Source organism: Trachurus japonicus, chromosome 6 (assembly GCF_045865225.1).
Source record: "Trachurus japonicus isolate A0001 chromosome 6, Traja_1.0".
In the NCBI taxonomy this organism is placed as follows: domain Eukaryota; kingdom Metazoa; phylum Chordata; class Actinopteri; order Carangiformes; family Carangidae; genus Trachurus; species Trachurus japonicus.
The window spans coordinates 12,860,387-12,869,436 of record NC_140912.1 but is presented as its reverse complement, the minus strand read 5'-3'; the positions used below and the strand labels follow the sequence as shown (position 1 = coordinate 12,869,436).

General features: G+C 42.1%; 1 protein-coding gene across 1 annotated transcript; it reads left to right on the top strand.

Annotated features, from left to right (window-relative positions):
* Window positions 1-2,836: 2,836 nt before the first annotated feature.
* Window positions 2,837-8,449, top strand: pgghg (protein-glucosylgalactosylhydroxylysine glucosidase). The gene is made up of 14 exons (XM_085778950.1): window positions 2,837-3,127; window positions 3,621-3,965; window positions 4,041-4,251; window positions 4,339-4,774; window positions 4,874-4,993; window positions 5,129-5,260; window positions 5,342-5,453; window positions 6,073-6,145; window positions 6,222-6,358; window positions 6,445-6,578; window positions 7,091-7,186; window positions 7,265-7,362; window positions 7,481-7,704; window positions 7,953-8,449. The coding sequence occupies exons 2-14, from the start codon at window positions 3,722-3,724 to the stop codon at window positions 8,033-8,035; spliced, it is 2,100 nt and encodes a 699-aa protein (XP_085635076.1). The 5' UTR covers window positions 2,837-3,127; window positions 3,621-3,721; the 3' UTR covers window positions 8,036-8,449.
* The last annotated feature ends 601 nt before the right edge of the window (window positions 8,450-9,050 follow it).

Here is a 9,050-nt window from a genome sequence, read left to right as displayed (position 1 = left end):
GATGGAGTCATCAGACTCTCTCTTGTGTGATCTCTGGTCACCTGGTTGTATGTTTTTTTTTTTTTTTTGGTCGTGCCTCATCCACACTGTGCTTGTTATCAGCTCTGTGTACACTGTCAGTTGCTGTTCTCTGGTAGCCAGATGTCCTCCATCACAAGGGAGGGGAAAAAAAGAGGAAGAGAACAGCTGCAACGAGCTGCGATGCTCACACACCATGAGCCTAACAGAGGAAACAGAGCAACACAGATGTATTTACAGTATGTTTGGACTGTAACATTAATCTACTGCTTCTGCTCCCAGGTGTCCCATGACGCTGTATCATAAGTGCTTTGACTGACATGATAAAAACCAGTGTCACCACCACATGTGCAGGGTGAGGGATCAGGAGGCGTCAGTGTAGCTGTAGGGACACTGTCGTCTTTTGTGCTCCCGTCCATTTCCACTAAAGTGAAGTTAACGCCAGTCAACCATCTGTTTGTCTCATCTCTCAGCAAAGAGATGGACCACTGTCCTGCAGGGTAGAAGTACTGACAACAAGCTGAGCTCCTAATAAGGAAGGGCAGGCTGGCCGAGGCACTCTCTCTGTAAATATCCCTCAGGTCTGAGAAAGACAGAGGAAGGGAGCTGGGGAGGAAGAGGGAAGCGGATGGATTGCAGCCTTATATGGACAAAGCACTGCTTTTCCCAGGGTTTGTGGCTCTGACCCCCTGGCACCATGCCAGGCGACACACAAACGGCTCCTCAGCACCACCAAGAGGTCCAGCTCATGTAGTGCAGCACAAGTGAAAAGTGTCTTCTCCATAAGTTTTTTTTTTTTTTAATAGTTTTGACCACTCTTTGTCCAGAAAGAATTGCAATTCATGAGAAATAATAATAATAATAATAATAATAATAATCAATTTTATTTAGAAAGCGCCTTTCACGCCACTCAAGGACACTTTACAGCAGTTAAAATCATCAAGCACCAAAACACAGAATAAATCATCAATAAACAATAGCAAAACACAAGAGCACAGAATAAACAACATTAGAAAGCACAGAATAAACAACATTAAACACATCAGTAAGAATGAATAATGAAAAGAACAAATAAATAAAACTGTGCAGAATAAAAGGGAAATGTTAGGGTGAGGGGTGGTGGGGTGGATAAGCAATTTGAAACAGGTGGGTTTTGATTTTTGTTTTGAAACGAGGGAGAGAGTCAATGTTACGGATGTGAGATGGTAAAGAATTTTTTTCACATTATTTGTCGGAACACAAATAATGTGAACACCAAAACAAACCTCACAACAATATTGTTACTCTGTGGAAATGTGATTGTTAATATGCACAAAAACTGAATTGGTAACAGTGACAGTCTTTAGCTGATACTTCTATGCCTACAGAATAACATGCATCTTTAAGTGGGTTCTCCTTTGATTTCATTGATTGCATTGCCATGAAGTTGGGAAACATGAAGCAGAAGAAAACAGATAGTCAATATTAAACCTGCACAGCTTTTCAGCCCAACATAGAAATCTAATTTATAAACACAGAAGACAATATAAAGATGATTTAGAGGCTGATTCGTCTTTTAAACAGCTACAATGTGGCAAAGCTGTGAACAAATAAACCGGCACCAGAACACTGGTTAGTTGGAGGTCGAGACCCGAGACCATCTAGGTTGAGGTTGTCTGTATGTTGGGGTTGCACCTTCTCTTTAACCAAGCTTTAGTTTTGTCTCATTGTTGAATAAACTGCTCTTCTTGGGTATTTTTACACTTTTAATTTATGACGTCAGTGCATATATGGCAGGAAATGAGGTGCAGTAAAGGTCCACACACAGGGCTTTTAGAGGAATGTTCTGTACTGAAATAAAAATGTTGCAGGTCATGGTTGTACGGCTGCATTTTTAACTTGTACTCATGGCCTCTATAAGGAGATGGAGAGCCCTGGCTGCAGCCCCATTTATAGTAAAAATCATACGACATTAGTTTATTTCAAGAGCACTTTTTAAAAGGACAGGTTACAGAGTTTAGGAGCAAACTAAAAATAGAAGCAAACAGAGAATGTGTATGTAAAAAAAAACTAATGACAAAAGAAATATCAGTCAGAAATACTTTCCGGTCGTGACTGTCTCAGATAGATTTATTGGTGAGGTTTAACAAGGCCTAATATCCCCCTCAAAAAGAAGAAAAAGCCAGGGAAGAGAGGGAATTAATCGAGTGGCTGGTGAGCAGAGGAGAGATGACATGATTTAGTTTGGAGAGAGTGACGTGATACTTCTTGGAAAAGATAGGATGAAAATGTAAACACTCTTACTGTGACCTGAGGGGTATTTTTACGGCCTGAGCCCAGTGCTCCCGGTGTTTTAATTGTGAATCTGTAAGCATGTGGTAGCAGCCATGTTAGCCTGCAACAACACTTCACAGTTTAATCCGTCCAATTTTGGAAAAATTCACATTAAAAAATATTGACACTCTGCAGGATCGGTGAAAAGATTATTAAAATGCCTTTATTTTTACATGGCAATTCATTTAAAAATCATAGCCAACCATCAACACTGGTCTTCATCAGGGCTTTCTAACACACCTGCACACAATCAGTGTAATGAAGGAGGCTCCTGTGTGATAGGCTAGCACCTGAGGACTATCAACAACAGGACCCAGCAGCACTTCCACCTTTTTGGATTTCATGTTAAAAAACATTGTTCTTAAAGCTGGAGTTGACCGTTGATCATATAAAATGTGATAATTCAAATCTAATGAGCATGTGTGGTGTCCTATACTTGATTCAATGTATAGACTCTACCGCCTTCCCATTGAATCCATGCCATGTTTTTCAGCAGACCAGGAACCAAGCCCAGGTTTTCTGTGCAGCACAAAGCTGAAGGCCTCCTCCTCCTCCTCCTCGTCCTCCTCCTACTCCTGTAGTACTCGAACAACTTGGATCCAGTTTGTCAGCAACGTTTGAGTTCTTTGACTTTTTAAATATGAACTTTAAAAGGAGTGAGAGCACATGAGCTGTTTTTTCACAGGCTGAACGGTGAAGAGCGACCGCTTTGGGAGCCTCTTCCAACTTTTTGTTCACTTTGGGTTTTCCAGCATTCCTCTCTTTGTTGCAGAAACAGATGCTGCTTCCTGTTCATGTGAGATGTGAAATATACCCAAAAATGTGCAAATGTGTGTAGAGGGAATTATGCTGGATGTTTATGCAGACCTGCAACAGTTCGGTCTGACTTTCAGGAGCTGGGTTAGTTCAGTCACTGCGATTGTGTATTTAAGTTTGTGACAATGAATGCCTTCAAATATGATATCATCGTCACGTTTGATTTTATTTTCAGACCTGGAAAGAGTCTCAGGAAGTCGGCTTGTGACATGAAAGTGTCAAAGTACACAAACAAACTACAAATAGCTTTTACTAGCAGGGACACGTGAAAGTGTGTGTGCCCGTGTGTTTTTCCCTGGTGAAACCTTTCAAAGAAAACTCCAGTGTTTCTCAGCAGTGCATTGATGAGTCATAGTCACAATAAAACATGCAACTGGCCATAATCTCAGTGAAGGAGTACAATGGTGCAAATAGGAAAATGTTGTCAAATTCTAAATGTTTTCACCCCCTACAATGAGAAATTGTTCATTCAGTGGAAGACACCTGGGACCCTCTGATCGACCCCCCAACTGTACTGGAAACAACTTCTTGGTTCGATTGAAGGTTTCTGTGCAGAAAATCCCCTCCTCTCGTGATGTCCCGTGATCCAGACCCTTACATCTTCACCACCGACACTCTGCCCACTGACCTCCGCTACCTGCCTCCGCTGGCCAATGGGCTGCTGGGCTGGAGGGTGTACAACAACATCATGCACATGGGTGGCGTGTACAATGGAGAGGGTGGACGCTGTCACCGAGCAGACGTTCCCTGTCCTCTGGCAGTTAAAATGGAGATGGACCAACCTGCCCAACATGCCTACAGTCTGAACACACACACAGGTGACTCACCAAACCCTATGTTACTAATGAAATCCCTTCTTTGCTGCTAACTGTCTCGTCTTCTTTCTCATCCAGGCATTTTCACACACACTCTGAGCTCTGCCAGTGTAACAGCAACTCAGTCCCTGTATTCACATCGCTACTACCCCAACCTGATGGTGATGGAGGTTTTGTTGGTGCGGCAGGCGACATCAGAGGAGCCAGTTACTGTTAAACTGGTCAGTTCGTTCACACCGCAGAGCAAAGACATTGCTTTTGAGCCTGGTCCTGAATACAAAGGAGCGAGGTACAGTTAACACAACATGTAAAAAGAAAACAAACAAAAAAACATTGCAACGTGTCTTATATGTGATCTGCTTCCTCTCTTCCTCAGACACATCCAAGGACAGACGTCCAGTGCTGAGTTCCCCGGTGGCACCTGTCCCACAGTGCACCTCCTCTGGACCGCCATACCTGAAACTCTGACGATGCCTCCAGACCAGAGCCAGGGGCGCTGGGGCTTCATCCTGGTTGTGGCCAACAGTTTAGAGTCTGCCGAGGCCAGTTTTGACCAGGGTCTAAATCTGATGGCGAGCGGCAACCTGCGTCCGTCTCACGAGAAGGCCTGGAAAGAGCTGTGGCTGCAGAGCAAGTTGGAGGTGTCGGGGTCCGAGACCCTCCTCAAGGCTCTGATCGGCTGCATGTTCTACCTCCTCAGCGCCTTCCCCTCCATACATGACACCTCCAGCTCCTTTGGTGGAGTCAGTCCAGGTGGGCTGTCAAATGGTGGGGATGGTCAGGACTACTGGGGCCACGTCTTCTGGGACCAGGTAAGGCTGGTGGAAACTGATGCTTAGTCTTTTATTTCTGGTCTTTTTCTGGTTGTGTGATTATTGGTTCACACAGTGGCAATGCCTTTCCCATGACAGGACATCTGGATGTATCCTGGGATCGCCCTTTTCTACCCCAAGTTAGCTCGATCTGTGCTGGAGTACAGGGTTCGGACTGTAGAAGGTGCGAGGGACAACGCCCAAAAGCAGGGCTTCAAGGTATCATGATCACAAATCTGCTTCCTTGGCTGACACTCACTGTGAATATAGGTGTGTGTGTGTGTGTCCTACATTTTACTAACCACAATGAATCTGTGTCTGAGCTCTTCTGGAGAAACAATGCTATCTTTGCAGGGAATAAAGTTTCCGTGGGAGAGTGCTGTGTCAGGGAGGGAGGTGTGTCCAGAGGACATTTATGGACAACAAGAGATTCACATCAATGGAGATGTGACCCTGGCCTTCCAACACTACCTCCACCTGACTGAGGTAAAGGCTGCTCCTTTGTCCCCACTCACCATCATGTTGTCTCCCGCTGTGTGAGGGTGTTAACTGAGCTCTTTGTTGCAGGACCTGTCCATGTTCAGAGAGGGACAGGGCAGCGAGGTGATATATGGCGTGGCTGATTACTGGGTTTCTAGAGCAACATGGAGCCCTGTGGACGAGAAATATCACCTCTTGGGTAAAAACCATTCTCAGAAAGACAGTAGTGACACTCAGGACCGTTGTATAGGGGAGAAAGGTGATGATAATTTTAGGGGCCCAGCGCCCAGTAGGGCCCACAAAAACCCAAGTAGTCTAATCTTTGTATAACTGAATTATTCTGCATAAGACCCTGACTAATACTCATAGTAATGCTGCATTAGCATCAAAACAAAGTAGGCTAAATAAGAAATGATAATACATACGTAGTCTATGAAAAAAAAGTAGGGGCCCACTTTAGTATTCTTTAAGGGGGGCCAGAATTCCTAGCAACGGCCCTGGTGACATTGAATTTATTTGGCCTGATGTGGTTATCACGTTGAAGGCAAAATAAAAGACATGTGTCTCATCTACTCGTGGGAAAACTCACAAGGTCTACAGAGAACTGGAATTTGACTCTGTGTTTATAATGCTAACACCATTTTTATTCAATTTACTTTATTTTATTGCTATATCGTATTTTTCTTCTTTTTATTGATTAACTGATATTTTTCTATACTTTAGATCGATACAAGATGACATTACTGTATAATATGTAAGAAAACATTTTATACATTTGTATAAAAATATTTACAACATTTAACTTTTTTGCCATTTAGGTGTCATGCCACCTGATGAATATTATTATAATGTCAACAACTCTGTCTACACAAACACAGTGGCCAAGTTCAGGTACTATTTGAATATTTCCCTACGGTGCATATTGACTTGTGGATACCAATAATACACACAGTTTTTCATTTGTCAGTCTCCAGTTTGCCGTAGAGTTGGCCGACCTCCTCCAACATCCTGCACCAAAGGAATGGAAGGATGTGGGCGAACAAATCAAGATCCCCTTTGACCAAGAATCTCAGTACCATCCTGAGTTTGATGGCTACGTGAAAGGTGAATTTTTCCTCCTTTTGTTGGCACTAACCAAGATCAAGTTGTTGTGACATGATGTGTCTGACTGTCTTTTGGACCTCTGACAGGTCACCCAGTGAAACAAGCAGACACAGTGATGTTGGGCTATCCTCTTGGACTGGAAATGACTCCAGAGATCAGAAGAAATGATCTGGAGGCGTATGAACCAGTAACAGACCCTTATGGTCCAGCAATGACATGGGTAAGACACAACACAGGATTTATATGAGGAGCACAAAACTGATCTGATTGACTGACTGAAATTTCACTGTTAACTTGAAAATCTACTTAAAGTATATGTAACTTTTAAACAAATACATTTCAGTCCTTTTTAACCTTTATCCAGTTCAGTACATTGAATCATTCTTCTGTACAGTAGCTTACTGAAGTTATTTTGTCAGTAGACCAACACTGACATTTGTAGTAGTCTTGCCTAAAAGTAAACAAACTGGTTCTGCTGGTTCAGCTTGTCTATCTTTGATGTAGTGTATCTGATTATTGTTATTGTCACTGGAAAGTGGAAGTGGTTTAGTCCATTACAAAACATTTGACCTTATCTTGACTAAGTAAATGTAGTAAAACAACAGCATTTCTAAAATGTAGTGTGTCCGTATAGGCCTACAGTGTGACTTTGCAAGTAGTGGAGATGCCTGTTTTTGCTGTTACTTCCTCATCAGTTGGTGTATGTGGCCTTTTACATCTCTCCACTGTCAGGGTATGTTTGCAATCGGCTGGCTGGAGCTGGGAGAGGCTGAGAAGGCTCAACGTTTACTTGAGAAGTGCTTCAGCAACATCCAGGGCCCGTTCCAGGTACCGCTCTGACTCTCACAGCCATGTTAAGCCTCTTTACTGAATATTCAGTCAAAGTGCAATTACTTGACCCCATAGGTATGGAGTGAATCATCAGACGGCACTGGTGCAGTCAACTTTCTCACAGGCATGGGAGGATTCCTGCAAGCTGTGCTGTTTGGTTACACTGGTTTCAGGTGAGTCATCAATCTGTCAATGCACCGTGCACAATGAAAAAACATCTCAGTATGCACAGAGCACTTAAGCACTGAAACAAAGTCTGACAATGACTACTTTTCATTTATATTTTTGTAGAGTTCATAAGGACTGCCTGGGCTTTTCCCCACTTCTGCCCACTGACATTTCTGAGCTCTGCATCCGAGGTGTGAACTACATGGGCAATCAGTTGGACTGGCTGCTGAGGACAGATGAAGTCTGTCTCATACTGAGGGAACAGGAGAGCAGAGTAGGCGACGCCAAGCCCTACGATCTACAGGTTGTCCTGAAAGCATCAGGGACGAAAATCCCTCTGTTGCCAGGTAAAACACAAGCTAAGACATGCAGTTTCTCAAAACATTTATCCTTGCAGTAAATATAGGCACTTAGTTCATCTAGATCTGAACATAATGATGAGAAAAAACAACTGAGGATGCATGTCCAGAGATGTAAATGTATTTTTCAGTTAATTACCGTGTCTGACAATGTCTACTATTTGTTATAATGATGACATTGATGCACTGACAGATTATTATGAATTTGCTCATACTGTATACATCTATATTTTCAGGGCAGCCAGTAACTTTTCATCGAGAGCCAGGATACTTGTGCAAAGTGACTTCAGAATCAGCACCTTCCTGCTGGCCTTTCTGAAACAGGAGCCTCGAACCTGCTACAAATTCAATTTATGCATTTACATACCGTATTGTATTCACCAACATTCACCAATCATGGATAATATACACAAAATCCAATAAAAATGATTTCATAACCACAAGCACACAGAGCAGGATCATATGAGATTTACAAAATGTAAATCGGTTGTTTATTTTGATTTAATAAGAAGAAAAAGAGAACATTTTTTTGTGTTGTGGGGCAGTGGAGTTGAAAATGTAGCACCTGCCCCTTTGTTTAGTTGCAAAAATTTCCACACAAATGTCTTGAATATAAATTACAATTAGAACATTTTCCTAATGAGCTCAGTTATGTCATATGACAGAACTATGAATCATATGTTATATTGTAAATGAAATATTTTCAAATAAAATGTCCCCCTTTGTTTCCATCTTTGATTTTTATTTATTTATTTTTGCTATTTAAACAATATAGTGGTTCTGAGACTTCAAGGCACAGTAAAAAAAAAAGTGGACAAAACCTAGACAAACTAAAAACTACATTTACCAGTGTGATAATGCTGGCACAATACAGTATCTTTAATCCTTCTTGTCTGTGTCTGGTTTAACAGCATTTTTTCTAATGACCACTGTGTTGTTTTTTTCGGATCTACCTTGTGTTTAATCTTTTTTTTTCTTTTTGTCTTGGTGCATTAGGCTCTCAGGGCCACTAAAAAACATGTAGTTTCTCAAATTACCTTTGTGAGCTTGGACCACCCATGTATTTGGGACCACCACAGCCTTTACTGTGTTACTGATGTCTTCAAACAGCTTGTAGCTTTGCCTTTTTGGAGAAAGACAACAACAGCCCTAACCTGAGATAGATATGGGACAAAAGGCAAAACCAGGCCGGCACACTAAAGTCACAATAAAATAATAATACCATAATTTGGCTTCAAGAGTTTCTTGAAATGTACTAGGGGGGGGGGGGGTCGTGACATTGTTGCAGAGAAAACAGCGGATGTAAGTCTCACACATACTAACAACTTCTTTTT

Coding starts and splice junctions, on each gene's coding strand:
- pgghg (XM_085778950.1), top strand. CDS start 3,722: ATGTCCCGTGATCCAGACCCTTACATCTTCACCACCGACACTCTGCCC. Junction 3,966..4,040: donor CAGTCTGAACACACACACAG/GTGACTCACCAA, acceptor TTTCTCATCCAG/GCATTTTCACACACACTCTG. Junction 5,454..6,072: donor CGAGAAATATCACCTCTTGG/GTAAAAACCATT, acceptor TTTGCCATTTAG/GTGTCATGCCACCTGATGAA.